Below are 21908 nucleotides of genomic sequence, written 5' to 3' on the forward strand. Positions count from 1 at the left end.
GGCCCCTCATAAAAGGGGGGGTACTGTAAAGGATCTGCCAGGCACAGCTTCTGTGTCAACGCCCATAGTTATTCAGTCTGCACCTGCTTCTATGTCTGTGAGACTGACTCCATCTTCCACCACTCAGGATGGCAGGCTTAGGAGTGGGAGAGCCTATCACAGCCTGGCCAGACGGAGCTAGCTCCCGCCCTCTGTCTATTTATACCTGCCTTTCCTGTGCCTCCTTGCTTGTGATTCTTCTCGTTTGTTTTCCTGGCCCTGCTGCAGCTTCTTGAACTATTTGTCCCTGCTTCATACTGACCCTGGCTTACTGACTACTCTCCTGCTCTGCATTTGGTACCTCGTACACTCCTGGTTTGACTCGGCTTGTTCACTACTCTCCTGCTCTGCGTTTGGTACCTCGTACACTCTTGGTTTGACTCGGCTCGTTCACCTCTCTTGTTGCTCACGGTGTTGCCGTGGGCAACTGCCCCATTTACCTTAGCTTCTGTGTACCCTTGTCTGTTTGTCTGTTGTGCACTTATTGAGCGTAGGGACCGTCGCCCAGTTGTACCCCGTCGCCTAGGGCGGGTCGTTGCAAGTAGGCAGGGACTGAGTGGCGGGTAGATTAGGGCTCACCTGTCTGTTCCCCTACCCCCATCATTACAAGTGTATTCTAGGATTATTGTGGTATGCTCAGATTGAAGATTAAAAAAATGAGACCAAACACAAATATGGAGAAAAAAAAGCAAATATACACTGACGCATAATGCAATAAAATATGTTACTTGATCAATAGCTCTTGTAGGTAAACTAAAAATATAGATGGAGCACATTTGGACAAAATATGATAAACAATATATATATTGCTAGCAGAAAATAGAAAAAAATACCAGAAAAAGAAGATTAATTTGATTAACCAGTTTATCACAGACAGCATAAACTGTATTTGAGCCTAGACAGGAAATTTAACACAGAACTGTAGGGGTATTATTTATAAAGCCCTAACTGGTCCTAGACTATCAGTTTTTTTTTACTCAGTTCTTATTTATTTTATGTGGACAGGCACTGTCATATTGGAGATAGACACATTTTTCCCAATATAGAGCTACTACTTCAGCAGAAGGATCGACTTGGCCTGAGGTGAGGTAAGGAAACGGTAAACAGTGTAGGTGACTGCGTAAATGACTGAGACCATAATGGATACATGACCAACTGCCACTGTACATGACTGGCAGCAACCATACCCAACAGCAACCCATTGTATCTAATAGGGACTTAATTACTACAACAGTGATTGACTGCCACTATGACCATGACAAACAATGAATGCTACTAAAACTGGATGCTACTGACCACCAATGCAACTGACCACAACCAACTGCTTATGCAATCAAACGTCACCATTGAACAAAGTTGTTCTTAGAAAGTTGTGATCACGGGTGGTTGCAGTCAGTAAGAGATGGTCACAGTAAGTCACACCATGTATGTTCCTGGTCTCATGATCAGGCTCAGGTGGCTGCGGATGTAAATGTATTAATAGCCCACTGTGTTATGTCATTATTATTTGGTCCCTATATATCACTATTATTTTTGCTATCATTGACATTTAACAGCAAAGCTAAAAAGCACTATTCTCTTACTCTTGTTCAGATGCAGGTTGTACTGACTCTAGTGGTAAATCTGTTCTCGTAATTATCATTCCATAATCAATAATATTTGATTCAATATTAATTCCTATGTATAACAAAACCAAAAACAAATATTACTAATATATAAAATATTTTGTTTTTACAAAGAGTAGTAAATGGGGTGTAATTTCCTTACAACGCTTTCCCATTAAAGGGTATGAGAAACAGAATGATCGGCACTGCTCTGATTTGTGGAGCATTATGTATCCCAGCAGAATGTATGAGGGCGGATTTGCACAATCGTGATATACGTCCGTGCAACGCACGTGATTTTCACGCGTGTCGTACGGACCTATATTAGTTTATGGGGCCGTGCAGACAGTCCGTGATTTTTGCGCAGCGTGAGTCCGTTGCGTAAAACTCACGACATGTCCTATACTTGTGCATTTTTCGCGCATCATTGAAGTCAATGGGTGCATGAAAATCACGCGCACCACACGGAAGCACTTCCGTGGGACGCGCGTGATTCGCGCAACAGCAGTCAAAAGTATGTTTACAAACAGATAAGCACCACGTGCTGTTCTGTTTACAAACATCCAAACGGAGTGTCATAATGATGGCGGCTGCGCGAAAATCACGCAGGCGCACATCCTATTTAATGACACACGGAGCTGTTAAGTGCCTTTTGCGGACGCAAAACGTGGCGTTTTTTGCGTGCGCAAAACGCACACGCTCGTGTAAATCCCCCCTGAACCTGTTAACGACTCACAACAAATCTACAACAAGTGGTGCTCTGTGGTATTGAAAATAACTTCAACGAATGTACAAAGTAGAGAAGAAAAAAATCTACAGCACTCACCATTCAGTAAAAAAATGTCTTGGTTTATTCAGCAAAGCAGAACTTTGGGATGTGGAGCACAAGCCTACAGCCGTTTTGCGTGTACCCACTCTTACGTCACTGTCCATATATGGACAATGACATCAGGGGCTCCTTCAGGAGAGGAAACCCCAGCCAAAGTATTGGCAACGCTCTGGCTGGGAATTCCAATCCAGAAGGAGCCCCTGACGTCACTGTCCATACAGTATATGGACATTGACGTAAAGGGCTCCTCCAGGAGAGGAATCCCTGGCCAGAGCATCAGCAATGCTCTAGCTGGGGATTCCACTCCTAGAGGTTGCCCCAATGGAGTCATCTACAGAGAGGGGGGTGTAGTGTTGTCAACAGGGTGGGGTGTGTGGGGAGCTATCTATAGGGGGGATGGCACTATCTACCGGGGGCTGTGTGGTCATTGCTCACATACCACCAATGATCCAGCAGCGCGGAAAAGGGACTGCGCTCCTGTGTGACATCATGAAAAAAAAAATCACTTTCAAAGATTTACATAGCTTTTAACAATGGCCCCCAGGTCTGCCATCTTAGTACACCAACTATGTCAGGGGCAGGGCCTAATAGGATGCCTGTCAGCGTTATGCTGGCAGGCATAATATACTGCAATATTACAGTTTATTATATAAGCCACAAAGAGATCACATAGTCTAGTTTCCAAGTGGAGAGTAACAAAAAATGTAAAACAAATTAAACATTTTTAAAAGATAAATTATGAAAAAAAAATCTTTTTTTACCAATAAAAAAAGTTTTATTATGTCAAAATAAATAAATAATAATAAAAAGTAAATAATATTTTTTATAAAAGTTATAGAATTATTTATTTGTATCCCAATAGGGTGCCATTTAGAAATAAAATACAAGCCCTATTGCAGCTATATGGACAGAAAAATAAAAGGTTATAACTCTTGGAATGCATTGGTAGAAAAACGTAAACAAAATCACTACATCCTATATTCCAAAAAAGGCTGCATCCTTAAAGGGATTTTGTAGCTCCCCTTACTACTGCTCCATCTGACCTCAATTGTTAAAAGACACTGTTTAATGGGTTGCAGTTGCCGAGACAACCATCTGAAGCCCGGCAGGTATCATGCATTAGTGTTAATAATTAGAATTATCCTGTCTCACCTGGCATGAAGCAGGATCCCTCCATACCTAAAGTCAGATCGTGGGGAACTTAGAGTCACCGCACAAACACTTTAAGGGGTTAAAATTAAGGGGCTTAATCCACACAAAAACCATTTATCACCTATCCACAGAGTAGGTGATAAATGTATGATTTTGGAGGCACCACCACTGTCCAGAGCCCCCCATTCCTCCTCATTACATGACCATAGTGAGGTGGAGTTTTAATGGATCGGTGGTTACGCATGCGTCCTGCAGCTCTATTCAATGACTATGGGATCGATTTACACAGCCAGAGCAATAAATACCACTCATTCTCACTATTACAGTTCCTACACATTATTCTGTACTACACAAATGTTCTAACTTTTAAGAATTGCTGCTTACCTTATTATAGTAACCAAAACCAAGATGTTTCCCACTAATCCAGTAGAACAGATGATTCCAATAAAGGAAGGAAGAATAACAGTTTCTGCAGTATTAATGAGATGATATCCATTTCTCATATTCCATGATTTATTTGATAAGTCACCAGTACTATTCCATGATGTTATTTGAATTCCATTCATTGTTACGCACTTCTTTAATCTGCAACAATAAAATATATATTTAGTTCACCCACTGGTTTTATATTAAAAAAAAATTCTCATGTAATGTCAATGTAATAGAAAACTTTTGTGAATCTACTAAATTACTTCTAAACTACTTAAAGAGATTGTCCACGACTGGACAACTGATTACCTATCCGCCGGATAGGTCATCAGTACATGATCTGTGGGGGTTCGACACGCGGACCCTGTACTGATCAGCTGCTCCGGTTGCCTTCAGGCACCGGACGTCCAAGCCTGAAGCAGTGGGCCCCGGTCATGGAATAGCGGCTGTGCTACAGTACTGCAGCTCTACTCCTATTCAAGTGAATAGGAGCAGAGCTGCAGTTCGGCAGCACGGCTGCTATGCAGTGTACGGAGCCAACTGCTTCTGGCTCAATACATGGCATACTTTGCAATAACATCCGGTGTACGCAGGCAACCGGAGCAGCTGATCGGACCGTCGGGATTACTCACCCCCTGACGGCCGCAGCCATGGATCAGTAAGCGCTGGCCTGCATCTCCTCCTCAGGAGATGCCAGCGCTCACTTCTGCTTCACTCTGCTGTGTCCAGTAGGGTGTGTGCACACGCTCGTGCCCGGCCCTAAAGGGCCTGCGCACGCACCTGAATTATATACCAAATTATCCCATGATCACCCTGGACTATAAGAAGGGCCCTGCTCCTTCCTTCATTGCCTGAGCATTGTTTACTTACCCGTGTTAGTCTTTGCAAATGGTCCCTTAGTGTTTTCCAGTTCCCAGTGTTCCCGTTCCTGCTACCTGTATCCTGTATCCCGTGCTACCTTGTTCCTGTGCTGTAAAGAGTTGGAGTCATGTTGTGCTGTATACTATGCCTTCCGTGTTACACCGCACCTGGTGTCTGCCTGTTGCCAAAGTCCCATTCGAGCCTTCCATCGCTACTGTCTAAAGTTATCACAGGTACCCTTATCCAAACTATAGACTTTGACTTCGTATCCTGTTGGCCAGCTGCTATACCACTATGACGGTATGGCCCAGTGGGTCCACATACCCACAGATCGTGACAGTGATATACTGATGACCCATCTAGTGGAAAGGTCATCAGTTGTCCGGTAGTGGAAAACCCCTTTAATATAACATATAAATAAATAGGAAAACAGATACAATTCCTGATGTCCACTCTCTGTCATGAAGTTTGCTATAATAACAGTCTCTCTCTTCCCTCCATTGATAGAATCTAAGCATCATAAGTGATGCCTGTATACCGCTGATGACAGAACAGGCATAAGGAGTTTTAATTATTAATTTAAGTAAAGTAAGGGGTTTTCCAGGAATGTAAAAAAAAAAATTAAGATCTTAAAATAATTAATTAAGATCTTAAAATAAAAAAAAATCCTAATATACTTACCTTATAATGCTGTACAGTTCCCCATTGCCGCTGTTCAGGTCCCAAATTGCATCTGTGTTACACTCCTGAATGATTACATGTCATCCATAGAGATTACACGTGACGTGAGCTGGCAAATCAGGCACGGTCTACTGTAGTGAAGTCACTATGGTCGACACATCACTGCAGTGGGCCGGGGTTAGCTGCTCAAACAGCAATAGCAGTGGAACTGTGAAGAATTCTAAGGTAAGTATAATTAAGGTGAATTTTATTATTTTAACATTTTAATCAATTTTATTCTTTTAATCCCAAATGATGAATTGCTTAGAATGCAATTCCGTAATTTGAAAGCAAAGGTGGACCTTCACAGTAACATTTCTTTTGGCAAGTCAAATTTCAATGGCAATGCCTTTAATTTAGGGGAACACAATACTATTAAAAATGATTTATATAAGACATATTGTCACTCTGGAAGCTATTAAATGTTTTTTGTTTTTTTTTTAAAGCAAACGTATTATGAGAAAAAGGCATTATTTACAAATAAATTTTTGACATTTTTTTCGGTGTTTTGGCTTTTATTTTTTATATGACTAACCATATTAAAAAAATCCTGAAATATTCCAGTATTCACACTGGCCACTGAAGGGCAAACAATAGGCACACACTTTCTTTTTTCTGCTGTTAACTTTTAAGCTTTGCTGTGTAGACTGGAGTAGGTAAAAATAGTCATTTCATTATCATTAGAGAGTGGGGGATTTAATTACAGATGACATTAGAGATGAGCGAACTTATGAAAAGTTCGGTTCGGCAAGTTCGCCGAATTTCGTGAAAAAGTTCGATTTGGACCGAACTAGTTCTGACCGAACCTGCAATACAAGAAAGCCCCTAAAAGTGGTGTATAACACTGTTTAAAAGCCCTAGAAGCCCTGTATAACACTCTTAGGTCACCCATGAGTGTATCCAAGTACTTTTGAGCTGTCTTTAAGGCAAAGTTAGTGTCAAAGTTACGCCAACATGTATGGCTATAGGAAAACGAATGGGACACGGTGATAACTAACAGAAACCAGTGCACTTGTGTATGCTTAATGCATTTTTAAAAAAGGTACAAAAATTAACCATTTTTGGCGGCAGATGCCTGCCAGGGTTCATACATATAAGGTGGTAAAAGAAGAAGCAATGGCTTTTGACAAGCCCTCCAAAAATTGACCCTTTTTATTGGCAGATGCCTGCCGGGGTTCTTCCATACATAGATGTAAAAGCATTAAAGCAACAAGCAATGGCTTTGACAAGCCCTCCAAAAGTTGACCCTTTTTATTGGCAGATGCCTGCCGGGGTTCTTCCATACATAGATGTAAAAGCATTAAAGCAACAAGCAATGGCTTTGACAAGCCCTCCAAAAATTGACCCTTTTGATTGGCAGATGCCTGCCGGGGTTCTTCCATACATGGATGTAAAAGCAACAAGCAATGGCTTTTGACAAGCCCTCCAAAAATTGACCCTTTTTATTGGCAGATGCCTGCCGGGGTTCTTCTATACATGGATGTAAAAGCAACAAGCAATGGCTTTTGACAAGCCCTCCAAAAATTGACCCTTTTTATTGGCAAGGGTGAGCAGTAGCAGCACATTAAAAGACACTGGACAGTCACAGGACAAAGCCCTGTGGTGGGGCAGGCCTGCTTGTAGCAGACGGATGGCAGTGGAAGTGTATTGGTGGTAGTAGAGGTAGACTAGCCAACACAGACAGCAAGGGTGGTAGACTGGTAGTAGCAGCAGCACATTAAAAAAAGAGACTGGACGACAGTCAAAGGACAAAGCCCTGTGGTGGGGTAGGCCTGCTTGTAGCAGATGGGCGGCAGTGGAGGTGTATTGGTGGTAGTAGAGGTAGCCAACACAGACAGCAAGGGTGGTAGTAGTAGTAGTAGTAGTAGCAGCACATTAAAACAGACTGGACAGTCACAGGAGGACAAAGCCCTGTGGTGGGGCAGGCCTCAGGCCTGCTTGTAGCAGACGGCAGTGGAGGTGTATTGGTGGTAGTAGAGGTAGCCGACACAGACAGCAAGGGTGGTAGTAGTAGTAGTAGTAGTAGTAGCAGCACATTAAAACAGACTGGACAGTCACAGGAGGACAAAGCCCTGTGGTGGGGCAGGCCTCAGGCCTGCTTGTAGCAGACGGCAGTTGAGGTGTATTGGTGGTAGTAGAGGTAGCCGACACAGACAGCAAGGGTAGTAGTAGTAGTAGTAGTAGTAGTAGCACATTAAAACAGACTGGACAGTCATAGGAGGACAAAGCCTTGTGGTGGGGCAGGCCTCAGGCCTGCTTGTAGCAGACGGCAGTGGAGGTGTATTGGTGGTAGTAGAGGTAGCCAACAGACAGCAAGGGTGGTAGTAGTAGTAGTAGTAGCAGCACATTAAAAAAAGAGACTGGACAGTCACAGGACAAAGCCCTCTGGTGGGGCAGGCCTGCTTGTAGCAGACGGCACTGGGGTGGATTGGTGGTAGAAGTAGTAGCAGCACCAACAGCGGCACATTAAAAAAAGAGTGGACAGGACAGAATCCCGTAGTAGCAGGCGGCAGTAGCAGGCGGTAGCGGCAGCAGCAGCAGCATTGTCAGATCTAATCAGTGGCATTAGGCACAGGGGTTTTAAAATCCTCACCGATCCACGCTTGATTCATTTTCAGAAACGTGAGATTTTCCAAGCTGTTGGCGGACAATCTTGTTCGCTTAGGGGTGACGAAGCCCCCTGCCGCGCTGAATACCCTCTCTGACACTACACTGGAGGGTGGACAAGACAGTACACCCATGGCAAACTGGGCCAGTTCTTGCCAATGATCCAATCTGCTGACCCAGAAGTCCATGGGGTCTGGGATCAGCATTTCTGACGGAGAAAGGGCACAGTCCAGGTACGAGTGAACCTGGTTGTTTAGGTGCTGCACCTGGTGATGGTGAACATCCCTTTGGTGACTACGATGTGTGTCAGGTCGGGGTATTGGATGTAAAAATGTTGTCATCATATTTTCCAAACTGAATTGGCTGCTGCTGCTGCTGCAGAGGTAGCTCTGCCAGAGGCGGTGGAACGATGACACAGTGGGGAGCGGAGAGTGGCCCCCCGGTCAGACATGCTTGCAGCAGGTGTTTGCCGTTTGAAAGCCGTGACAAGCTGGCTGCATAGCTTCTCTCGATAATAAGCCAATTTTGCCTCCCTCTCGGAAGGCGCAAAAAACTCCCCCATTCTGGCTTTATACTGAGGGTCTAAAAGTGTGGCTATCCAGTACTCATCTCTTTGCTTCATGCTAACAATACGACAGTCAGCGTGCCCAATAACAAAGCATACAGCTCGCCATCCTGGTCAGCGTTTCAGAGGGCCCGGTTGGTTCCATCTCCGCCCCATACTGCCATGGTTGTCCATCATCAAGGTCGTCGTCAGACTCGTCATCACCACCATCACTGTCATGTTGTGCGGCTGCCTCGTCCCCTATCCCTTCCTGTGATTCCATCTCCAAATCCAGCTCCTCTTCAGGTCCTGTTTCCTCATCCTCCTCCTCCTCCTCAACATCCATAGCCAGATGTGATCCTTCCTCCATCCTTTGCTGAATCATCGCTGTGAGCGTTTGCTCCATAATGAATATCAGCGGCATAACATCGTTCATTCCGCTAGCATCACGGCTCACAAATCGTGTGGCCTCTTCAAAGGGCCTCAAAACGCGACATGCATCTCTAACCAGCTGCCAGTGCCTGAGCTCGAAATTACACTGGCTCCAAACGCTGCCCGTCTGCTGCATCAGGAAATCATTCACGGCTTTCCGCTGTTCGTACAGACGGTCCAACATGTGCAGGGTGGAATTCCAGCGTGTTGGAACGTCGCAAATCAGGCTGTGTTCTGGGAGATTGTTTTGACGCTGCAAGTCCAGGAGGGCGTGCTTAAATGCATACGAACGTCTAAAGCGAACGCAAACCCTCCTGGACATGGCCAGCAAACCCTTCAAACCAACATATGACTTTAAGAAGCATGTTATGACCAGATTGATCACATGTGCCATGCAAGGAGCGTGTGTCAGGTGACGTAGACGCAGTGCAGCCACAACGTTCTTGCCGTTATCAGAGACAACATTGCCCAGTGTGAGTTTCAGAGGAGACAGCCAGCGTGCGATTTCCTCCCTGATGCACAGCAGCAGCTCCTGCCCTGTGTGGCTTTTCTCGCCCAGGCTCAGCAGGTGTAAGACAGCGTTGTGGCGCTTCACCTTGCACCTATGAAAAGAGGAGGGAGGAGGAGTGGAAGATACGCTGTGTCCTGTCTGGGACGGGAAGACCGCCAAGGAGGAAGGCAAGGAGGAGGAGGAGGAGTAGGAGGAGGAGGATGGTAGGCGCCTGGTGTCCGGAGTTGAACCAGAAAGATACAAGCGTGGAGGTGGTAATGCCTGGCATTGCTGCGGTGGTGCATCGGACTGCAAAATATTGACCCAGTGGGCCGTGAAAGACATGTACTGTCCCTGCCCATAGTTGCTGCTCCACGTGTCGACGGTGGCATGTACCCTGCTGCACACGGATAATTGCAAGGACTGGCACACCTTTTCCTCCACATGCTTGTGCAAGGCAGGGACAGCTGTTTTGGAGAAGTAATGTCGGCTAGGTATTCGCCACCTAGGCTGAGCGCACGCCATCCATTGCTTGAAGCTGGCGGAGTCGACCAGGTGGTACGGCAGCGACTGCACCACCAACAACTTAGCCAGGTGTGAATTAAGCCGCACGACAAGTGGATGACTGGGTATATATTGTTGCTTATTGGACAACGATTCCGTAATGGATAACTGACGGGACGTAGGAGGAGCACTAGATGACAGTGATGATGATGATGACAATGACATGGTGGATAAGGCCTGGCTACTACTTAGATGAGAGGGACTCGGAGCAGCAGCAGCAGCAGCGGAAGAGGGGTCTTCATTAGATGTACATGATGGTGGGGCATGTTGATTGTCCCACATGGCCTTGTGATGCCGTTCCATGTGTTTACGTAGTGCAGTAGTTCCTACATTGCTGCCCTGCCCACGCCTTACTTTCTGCTTGCAGATACGGCACTGTGCCATGTTTTCGTCCTCCGGGAAGGTACAGAAAAATTGCCACACAGCAGAGTACCGTAAAGAGGTAGTACCACGTCCACCAACACCACCACAACCACCCGAGCTTGCCCCTTGTCTGGCAGGCTTTTTTCGGGAGCCTACACCAGCATCTGTGTCGCCGTCACCGGCTCCTGAGCTGACCCTACCGCTGCAACGTTTTGCAGATTGACTTCTGCCCCTACCTCGGCTTGGCTGTTTATCACGTCCAGTGCCGCCACTACTACCCTCCTCCTCTGACGCCGTCATCACCTCGTCACCTGGTTCCCACGTCCTGTCTAAAACAACATCATCATCATAGCCTTCCTCATCATCCCCGCCACTTCTGTCACTGTGTTGTGAATGTGATGTGACATCATGGCGGGCTCCATGCCCCCCCTCATTACTGCGTCTGCCACCACGGTTACCACCACCAACACCCCCACTACCGCAGCTATGCGTCTCGGTCACAGCTTCCACCTCCACCACCGCCGCAACACACTCCGTTGGCTGACTCGCGGAAAACAAATCATCATCATCATCATCATCACTATGTTGTTCAGTATCTTCCTTCGCACCCGAGGAGATGTCTCTTAGGACTCTCAGGAAAGATGGCTTCCCGCTAGGAAGGGGGAGCGAAGACATAGATGATGGAATGGAAACGCTAGAAATACCTATATTACTACTGTCACCGTGCCAAGGAACTGTAGAGCATTTGGAATCCAACGAAACCTGGCTTGAAGCCAGATCGTCAGAGTCTTCCTGCTGAGATGACCGCGAGCCAGCCAACAAGTCCACAATGGCCGTATTGTCTAAAGTAACCCGCCCACCGGAGGAGATGGACAAGTCTGGCTTGCTGATACTACTACCAGCAGGCACATGGCAGCTGCTACTAGTGGAACTGGGCACATGTCTTGTGCCACAAATGCTGGTACTGGGTGTGGCACCAACAGATCCAACATTTGGACTGGAAGAGGAGACGGCATGGTTTTTTTTTCCTCTACCCCGTCCTTTCACAACCTTTTTTTTCCCAGACATTTCCGAGCCCCTTCTAAAAGCGTATTCACACACTGACACTGGCTTGGCAAATGGCAATGAATGAGAATTTCAATCAGCCTCGCTGCAGTGCACTCAGGGAATGCTGGGTGTTGTACTACTACTAGGCTGCCTGTATCGCAAGTTGGATTGTTATTCCTGTTAACGGCCAGGGATGAGCCCCTTCTAAAAGCGTATTCACACACTGACACTGCCTTGGCAAATGGCAATGAAAGAGAATTTCAATCAGCCTCGCTGCAGTGCACTCAGGGAATGCTGGGCCTTGTAGTACTACTAGGCTGCCTGTATCGCAAGTTGGATTGTTATTCCTGTTAACGGCCAGGGATGAGCCCCTTCTAAAAGCGTATTCACACACTGACACTGCCTTGGCAAATGGCAATGAATGAGAATTTCAATCAGCCTCGCTGCAGTGCACTCAGGGAATGCTGGGCCTTGTAGTACTACTAGGCTGCCTGTATCGCAAGTTGGATTGTTATTCCTGTTAACGGCCAGGGATGAGCCCCTTCTAAAAGCGTATTCACACACTGACAATGGCTTGGCAAATGGCAATGAATGAGAATTTCAATCAGCCTCGCTGCAGTGCACTCAGGGAATGCTGGGCCTTGTAGTACTACTAGGCTGCCTGTATCGCAAGTTGGATTGTTATTCCTGTTAACGGCCAGGGATGAGCCCCTTCTAAAAGCGTATTCACACACTGACACTGGCTTGGCAAATGGCAATGAATGAGAATTTCAATCAGCCTCGCTGCAGTGCACTCAGGGAATGCTGAGCCTTGTAGTACTACTACTACCACTACTACAAAGGCTGCCTGTATTGCAAGTTGGATGCAACGGGGATGAGCCCCTTATAAAAGCGTATTCACACACTGGCTGAGTAGTGAGTAGTGGATGAGCCCCTTCGATTTATGGATTCCTGCCTTTTAGATTCCTAAAGCTTTCCCTTACTGCACAGAGATGCTATCCCTACAGCTCCTGTCTGTAAAATGGCCGCTGAGCTCCGTGCATAGACTTTTATTGCAGGCTTGAGCCCGCCCCTATGCTGCCTCCCGATTGGCTGGGAGAGCCGTTTGCAAGGCATTATGGGGTAGCCTGATGTCAGGTGATCTTGTGAAATCCTCCATTTTAGATGTAACATGTGGCAGGCGCCAAAAATGTAGCCGGGTTCGGTCAAAACGGATTAGCTGCGAACCGAACTTTTCCTGAAGTTCGGACCGAAACCGGGTTCGGTTGTCCCGGTTCGCTCATCTCTAGATGACATCTCTATTCTGCTGCTGCAGGCCTACATAAAGTAGGATTAGCAATATTATCTATGATACACAGTAATACGGCTCTGTATGCATCTCCTCTGCCGTCTCCTGGAGGCTGAAATACAAATTTCTCTGTCAATGACCTCCTATTTATTGTAGCTCCCATATAGTACACACATCCAGCTATACTGTTTATACAGACAGTACAGGAAGGGCGTGAGCTTTCCAAATGGCTGCCCAAGGACATTTTAAAAAGTAAAAAAAATAAATAGTTACATTAGAAGAAAAAGGATGAACACAATATATTTTCTACATACTTTTATCTGTTTAATGAGACTACAATTAAATACATGATACATTCCCTTTAAGCCCTTTCTTGCCCCATAACATATATTTATGTCATTAAAACTATTTAGTTCCCTGCAAAATAATGTAAATATATGTCATAGTTGTAACGTCTGTGGCCGGGGTCGTCGTTCAGACTTACCCCTTGACGGCCCCGGCCATGGACATCTCTCTTCACGGCGTCAGCTCCCTCCAGGGAGATGCCGGCACCCACTTCCGGGTCCTCGGACTGATTCATGCAGGGCGCACGCGCCCGCGCATGCACGGCCTTAAAGGACCAGTACGCGTCCAGCTGTCACCCATCAATTATTAGCCTCAGCTACCCGTTCCGAACTAAAGACATTGTTTTGTACCTTGTTGGCCAGCTGCTACCCCGCTACGCGGTACGGCCCAGTGGGTCCACACCTCCCGCCGTGACAATAGGGATGGCACAGGAGTATTATACTGTAATGAACTTGCTCTAAAGGCCAGGATTGGAGATAACTGTTTAACCCCTTAGATGTCGTGGTAAATGCTTTTGACCATGGCATCTAGGTGGCTAGACAGTGGGAGGGAACTCCCTCTGTCAGCCTATCAATCTCCCCCAACATGAACACGGGGGGGGGGGGTTATGACTTGCTTTGACATCTTGATGCCTTACAATGACCTGAGCTCTGCCATCTTAGTACACCTAATATACTGCAAAACAGACGTAAAAGTTATACATTATATGTAGCCTAAAATGGTGCCATTAAAAACTTGTCCTGCCAAAAATAAGTCCTAATGCATGTATGTCGATGGAAAACTAAAAAAGCTATGGCTTTTGGAATGCAACAATGAAAGAAAACATTTACACATTATGAAGGTCAAAATAGGCTGCATCTTTAAAGAGACTCTGTCACCAGATTATAAGTGCCCTATCTCCTACATAATCTGATCGGCGCTGGAATGTAGATAACAGCAGTGGTTTTTATTTTGAAAAACGATCATTTTTGAGCAAGTTATGAGCAATTTTAGATTTAGTTTCTTAATGCCCAACTGGGCGTGTTTTTACTTTTGACCAAGTGGGTGTTGTAAAGGAGTGTATGAGGCTGACCAATCAGTGAGCAATCAGTGTCATACACTCCTCATTGTTCCAGCCCAGCTTCTTTCACTGCACAATCTCACTGTGCTGTGGATCATGCTGGGCTGGAACAATGAGAAGTGTATGACGCTGATTGGTCACTGATTGGTCAGCCTCATACACTTCTTTACAACACCCACTTGGTTAAAAGTAAAAACACACCCAGTTGGGCATTAAGAAACTAAATCTAAAATTGCTCATAACTTGCTCAAATATAATCGTTTTTCAAAATAAAAACCACTGCTGTTATCTACATTCCAGTGCCGATCAGATTATGTAGGAGATAGGGCACTCATAATCTGGTGACAGAGCCTCTTTAAGGAGTTAATCTGCTTAATATACAGTTGACTATTAAATTATGTTTTTCCCCTCTTTCTGCCTTTTCATATTATAGCTAATTCCTGTTCAATGCATTTATCTTTTGGGAATATTTTAATTAAAATAGCAGAGAAGAATACATATGTTTTGTTCTACAGATGAACAGATCTTTCTGTCAATTAATCCCTTAATGACCGGCGTATAATGTTTTTACGTCGGCCGTTTGGGGTGTACTTCTGAAGCGCCGACTTTTCACGTCGGCACTTCAGAAGAACTTTTTCTGCATCGGGCGGGTATCTCCTGAAGCCCTTGCTGTTGCTAACAGCCTCGGGCTTTAGGGCAACGATCGGAGACCACTAGCGGTGGTCTCCGATCATATTTAATCCCTCAGATGCGGCGCTCTATAGCAAGCGCCGCATCTGAGTGGTTTTAGAGGGAGGGAGCTCCCGTGCATCACAGGGTGCCGATGGTCTCTATGGCAGCCTAGGGGCCTAACAAAGGTCTTTAGTGATGCCAGAGGCATGACCTAACAGGTGCCTGTCAGTTTTAAATTGACAGGCAATAATGCAATGCAATCACACAGTAAAGTCCCCTAGTGGGACTAAAAAAATTTAAATAAAGTTTGAAATAAATAAATAAACAAAAGTCCTAAGTAAAGAAAAATTAAAAACCCACTTTTTCACCTTACAAAATACTTTATTATGAAAAACAGTAAAAAGCTACTCATATTTGGTATCACCGCGTCCGTAACGAGACTAATTATAAAACGGTTACATTATTTAACCTGCATGGTCAACGCCGTAAAAAAACAAACAAAAAGCAATGCGACAATTGCTGTTTTCTGATCATCCTACCTTAAAAAAAATCTGATAAAAAGTGATCAAAAAGTCACATTAACTCCAAAATTGTACCAATAAAAACTACAAGTCATTCTTGGAAAAAAAACAACAAAAAAAAACAAAAACTGTCATACAGCTGCATAGGTCGAAAGATAAAAAAGTTATTGCTCTTAAAATATGGCGACACAAAAACAAATAATTTTGAAAAAAAAGTGTTTTTACTGTTTAAAAGTAGGAAAACATAAAAAACCTACATAAATATGGTTTTGCCGCAAAAGGACCCACTGAATAAAGTTATTATGTTATTTATACCACACAATAAATGGCATAAAGTTATGACGCAAAAAAGAATGGCAAAATTTCTGGGTTTTTCCAGTACCCCACTAAAAAAGTTAATCGATAAATTATATGTACCCCAAAATGGTGCTATACAAAAATACAACTTGTCCCGCAAAAAAAAGTCCATACATGTCCTATGTGGACATAAAAAAAAAAAAGTTATAGGTCTTTGAATGCAACGATGGAAAAACGTAAAAAATTGTTCAGTCATGACGGTTGAAAATACCTTCGGTATTAAGGGGTTAAGGAGATGAAAGTGATGGATAGTGTAAAAGATTGAGGATAAAAGTCTAGCACTGTAGGTCTTTGGATTCAGCTGGTCATTAACCCCGTATCCGCATGAGTCAGTAACTATACATCGTCGCGGGAGGTTACTTCCCGCACCAGGATGTATAGTTACAGTGTTGTTTCCGGAGCACACAGTCGGCGACAGTGTACACCAGGAACCGGGGGATCAGCTGTCGACGACAGCTGACACTCCACTCTTGCCGACCAGTGGCCCTTTGCTGCTGATTTTGGCAATTAACTCCTTAAATGCGGCGATCGGTTGCGATCGCCGCATTTTAGGGGTTTCTAGCATATCGGCAGACCCCGGTCTGAAATCGTGGGGTTTGCCAATAGTTAGCATGGCAAACAGAGGCCAAACAATGGCGTCCATGTCTGTCATGGATGGAAGCCCATCAGGATTAACCTCCGGCTGGTCCTGATAGGCTTCCTGTCAGAGTAACAAGAAGTCACTGTGTCGTTCCCGATGCACATTGTCGGCGACATGGTGTGCATTGGGAACTGGGTGGTCATTAAATTACAGCCCCCCATCCTCTCTCCACCGCAAACTGCACAATACAATACAACACAATACATTACACACTGTGAGTCGCGTCCCCCTGGGTATTTGTGCGAAGACCTCCGGGGGGTCGCGAGTCACTCACCGAGGTCCCAGTTCCATTCAATGCTGGAGCAAGGAGCTGACATCTCCTTGATCCAGCATTCACTGTGTCCTGAGCAGCTTGACGCAGGCAGGCAGGATGTAGCGACATCATTGTGCCTGTCTGCGCCGAGTAACTCATAGCACACACCGGAGGAGGCGATGGAACGGGGATAGTTAAGTAATTATGCTCTTTTTCTGCACATGTTGGGGCATTATAATGTATGGGGGGCTAATATAGCGGGGGGGGGGGGGCATTATACTGCATGGGGGGCTGATATGGCATGGGGGCTGATAAGATGGGGGGGCATTATACTGCATGGGGGCTGATATGGGGGCATTATACAGTATGGGGAGCTGATACTGGGGCATTATACTGTATGGGGGCTGATATAGACAGCATTATACGGTATGGGGCTGTTATGTGGGGGCATTATACTGTCTGGGGCAGTTATGGGGCATTATACTGTGTGGGGGCAGCAATGGAAGCATTATACTGTGTGGGGGCATTATACTATGGGGGCTGTTGGGCAAGGCTTCTGGGCACAGGCACGCGCACGGGTCTGATGATGGTGTTGTTGGGGAGGGGTAGGGGAGCCCAAGCTGAAATCTTGCACCTGGGCCCATGAGCCTTTAGCTATGCCCCTGTGTGCAATCACTGCAAAACATAAAAAAAACGATATGCATATGGTATTGCTGCAATCATACCGACCCGCAGAATAAAGAAAAATGTAATTTATTGCGCACGGTGAATGCCATAGGAAATAAAGAATTGAAAACTCCAAAATCGCTGTTTTTTGGTCACCTTAGTTCTTAAAAAAAACGTAATAAAAAGTGATCAAGAAGTTGTATGTACCATAAAATGGTACCAATAAAAGCTACAGCTCGTCACGCCAACAATAAGCCGCCAGACCGCTCAATCGACCAAAAAATAAAAAAGTTATGCTTTTCAGAATGTGATGATACAAAACAATTATTTTTAAGTCTTTTCTTTGTAAAAGTTGTCAAATATAAAAAACAGATATAAATTTGGTATCATCGTAATTGTATTGAGATGCAGAATAAAACTAAGTTGTTGTTTTTACCACACAGTGAAAGACGTAAAAACAAAACCCCAAAAACAATGGAGGAATCACAGTTTTTTCCAATTTCAGTCTGCAAATAATTTTTGTTCAGATTCCCAGTACATTATATTGTACTTTAAATTGTGTCAATAGAAACTACAACTCCTTCCGCAAAAAATAAGCCCTCACACCACTCTATTGACGGAAAAACTAAAACGTCATGGCTCTTGGAAGACGGGGAGTGAAAAACTAAAATGAAAAAGAAAAAAAGAATCAGTCCTGAAAGGGTCAATTAATTTCTAATGAAAACCATTTATGACCACATATGGGGTATTACCATACTCGGGAGAAATTGCTTTTCAAATGTTGGGGTGCTTTTTCTCTTTTATCCCTTGTGAAAATTAAAAAATTCAACATTTTATTGGACAAAAATTTTGATTTTCATTTTCACAGCCTAATTCCACAAAATTCTACAAAAAACCTGTGGGGTCAAAATGCTCACTATACCCCTAGAAAAATTCCTTGAGGGGTGTAGTTTCCAAAAAGGGTCACTTTTGGGTCCCTCAAGGGCGTTGCAAATGCGGCATGGCACCGAAATCTATTCCAGCAAAATCTGCACTCCAAAATTCTAAAGGCGCTCCTTCCCTTCTGAGCACTGCTGTGAGTCCAAACATCAGTTTATGACCACATATGGGGTATTGCCATAATCGGGAACAAGTGCTTTACAAATGTTGGGGTGCTTTTTCTCCTTCATTCCTTGTAAAAATTAAAGAATTCTATGTTTTAGCAGAAGAAAAGGTGATTTTCATCTTCACAGACTAATTCTACAAAAAAACCTGTGGTGTCAAAATGCTAACTTTACCCCTAGAAAAATGCCTTGAGGGGTGTAGTTTCCAAAATGAGGTCACTTTTGGGGGTCACTTCAAACCTGACATGGTACCTAAAATACAGGTTGGGCCATTTATATGGATACACCTAAATAAAATGGGAATGGATGGTGATATTAACTTCCTGTTTGTGGCACATTAGTATATGGGAGGGGGGAAACTTTTCAAGCTGGGTGTTGACCATGGCGGCCATTTTGAAGTCGGCCATTTTGTATCCAACTTTCGTTTTTTCAATGGGAAGAGGGTCATGTGACACATCAAACTTATCGAGAATTTCACAAGAAAAACAATGGTGTGCTTGGTTTTAACGTTACTTTATTCTTTCATGAGTTATTTACAAGTTTCTGACCACTTATAAAATGTGTTCAAAGTGCTGCCCATTGTGTTGGATTGTCAATGCAACCCTCTTCTCCCACTCTTCACACACTGATAGCAACAACGCAGAAGAAATGCTAGCACAGGCTTCCAGTATCCGTAGTTTCAGTTGCTGCACATCTCGTATCTTCACAGCATAGACAATTGCCTTCAGATGACCCCAAAGATAAAAGTCTAAGGGGGTCAGTCGGGAGACCTAGGGGGCCATTCAACTGGCCCACGACGACCAATCCACTTTCCAGGAAACTGTTCATCTAGGAATGCTCGGACCTGACACCCATAATGTGGTGGTGCACCATCTTGCTGGAAAAACTCAGGGAACGTGCCAGCTTCAGTGCATAAAGAGGGAAACACATCATCATGTAGCAATTTCAGATATCCCGTGGCCTTGAGGTTTCCATTGATGAAGAACGGCCCCACTATCTTTGTACCCCATATACCACACCATACCATCAATTTTTGTGTTCCAACAGTCTTGGAGGGATCTATCCAATGTGGGTTAGTGTCAGACCAATAGCGGTGGTTTTGTTTGTTAACTTCACCATTCACATAAAAGTTTGCCTCATCACTGCACAAAATGTTCTGTGTAAACTGAGGGTCCTGTTCCAATTTTTGTTTTGCCCATTCTGCAAATTCAGTGCGCCGATCTGGGTCATCCTCGTTGAGATGCTGCAGCAGCTGGAGTTTGTAAGGGTGCCATTTGTGAGTAGCTAATATCCGCCGAAGGGATGTTCGACTGATGCCACTCTCCAGTGACATGCGGCGAGTGCTACGCTGTGGGCTCTTGCTGAATGAAGCTAGGACAGCCACTGATGTTTCTTCATTAGTGACAGTTTTCATGCGTCCACATTTGGGCAAATCCAACACTGAACCAGTTTCACGAAATTTGGCAAGCAGTTTGCAAACTGTAGCATGGGAGATGGGTGGTCTCGTAGGGTGTCTTGCATTGAAATCTGCTGCAATGACCCGGGTACTGCGTTCACCAGACATCAACACAATTTCTATCCGCACCTCATGTGTTAACCTCTGTGACATGTCAATGGCTGTAAACAAAGAGAAGCTTGTAAATAACTCATGAAAGAATAAAGTAATGTTAAAACCAAGCACACCATATAAATGGCCCACTTTGTAGATTCCTAAAAAAAGGAGGCTCCAAAATCCTCTAGGTGCTCCTTGATTCTTAGGCTGGTGCTTCAGTCCATTACTACACTAGGGCCCATGTTGGATATTTCCAAAAACTGCAGAATCTGGGCAATAAATATTGCGTTGCGTTTCTCTGGTAAACCTTGTGTGTTACAGAATTTTTTTTATTACAAATGAATTTCAGCAAAAAAAATAATTTATAAATTTCACCTCTACTTTGCCTTAATTCCTTAATTCCTGTGAAACGCCTAAAGGGTTAAAATACTTTCTTAATGCTGTTTTGAATACTTTGAGGGGTGCCGTTTTCAAAATGGTGTGATTTATGGGGACTTTCTAATATATAAGGCCCTCAAAGCCACTTCAGAACTGAACTGGTCCCTGAAAAAATAGCCTTTTGAAATTTTCTTGAAAATATGAGAAATTGCTGCTAAAGTTCTAAGCCTTATAACATCCTAGAAAAAGAAAAGTTTGTGGAAAAACACGATGCAAACATAAAGTAGACATATGAAAAATGTTAACTAGTAACTATTTTGGGTGATATTAAAATCTGTTTTACAAGTAGAAACATTTAAATTTAGAAAAATGCGACATTTTTCACAAATAAATATTGAAATTATCGACCAAATGTTTTCACTAACATAAAGTACAATGTGTCACAAGAAAACAATCTCAGAATCGCTGGGATAGCTAAAAGCATTCCAAAGTTATTACCACATAAAGCGACACATGTCAGATTGGAAAAAAAGCCAAAACAGGTTGTGTCCTAAAGGGGTTAAAAAGGTTAATCTCAGAGGAGTGGCTAGGTGGAAATCAGAATATAGCAGATTAAAAATTAGCATACTAATAAATTTGAGCTTGCGTAGGATAGTAGGTGAGAAGATGAAAAGAAATATAGAGTGGTAGCTGAAAAATAATAAATGTTTAGAAAGGGATTTTTAAATTGTTTGTGTTATAATTGCATGTTTACATGATTATAATAAGATGCCAGTAGAGATAAGGGTCCAGCATGACGCAGACAAGCCACGTTAAGGGGAAAGATCACTGGTGACTGTGCAGTCATCTTCACAGTGACCAAGAGTGGCTCAGTGTTAAAAATGTATTGTTTTGAAGCAGAAATTGCCTTTTATTTGGCCTATCATTTACAATAGGAATCACTGTAGTTTAAATAGTTTATCTAATAATTTAACAATTTTCACCAGGAATTGTCATAAAAACTTCATGATTTATGGGATTAATAAACAGGATAAATAATTTAGTAAAATAATCTTTTTTGAAGAACAATTGCTTAGCAATAGCACACAGTATCCACATGTATGGTTGATCAAACCGGCTTTATAACAGGCTGTAGAATTAGAGTCATTTATCATCAGCCACACAATATTTTATGGTATACTTCCCAATCTTTACTAAAATAAATTACATAATAGTGTCTACATACATCTAAAAACTTATCCCTATGAAATTATTGATAAATCTTCCCTACTGTTCCTAGTATTGTCCTCCAATAGATGTATGGCATTTCATTCTGCAGTATACAATAACTATTTCTTATTAACCCCTTAGTGACTAAGCCTGTTCTTGCCTTAAGGACCAGGCCATTTTTTT

General features: G+C 43.9%; 1 protein-coding gene across 1 annotated transcript in view; it reads right to left on the reverse strand.

Annotated features, from left to right (window-relative positions):
* The window catches only part of MCHR2 (melanin concentrating hormone receptor 2), a 363048-nt gene that overhangs the window by 232543 nt on the left and 108597 nt on the right, over positions 1-21908 (reverse strand). Inside the window, exon 2 of the mRNA XM_075864203.1 lies at positions 4009-4209. Within this exon, the coding sequence (XP_075720318.1) occupies positions 4009-4190 (182 nt within the window). The 5' untranslated portion in view covers positions 4191-4209. The remainder of the gene's footprint in view (positions 1-4008; positions 4210-21908) is intronic.

The sequence above is a fragment of the Rhinoderma darwinii genome, chromosome 4 (genome assembly GCF_050947455.1).
Source record: "Rhinoderma darwinii isolate aRhiDar2 chromosome 4, aRhiDar2.hap1, whole genome shotgun sequence".
Taxonomy (NCBI): domain Eukaryota; kingdom Metazoa; phylum Chordata; class Amphibia; order Anura; family Rhinodermatidae; genus Rhinoderma; species Rhinoderma darwinii.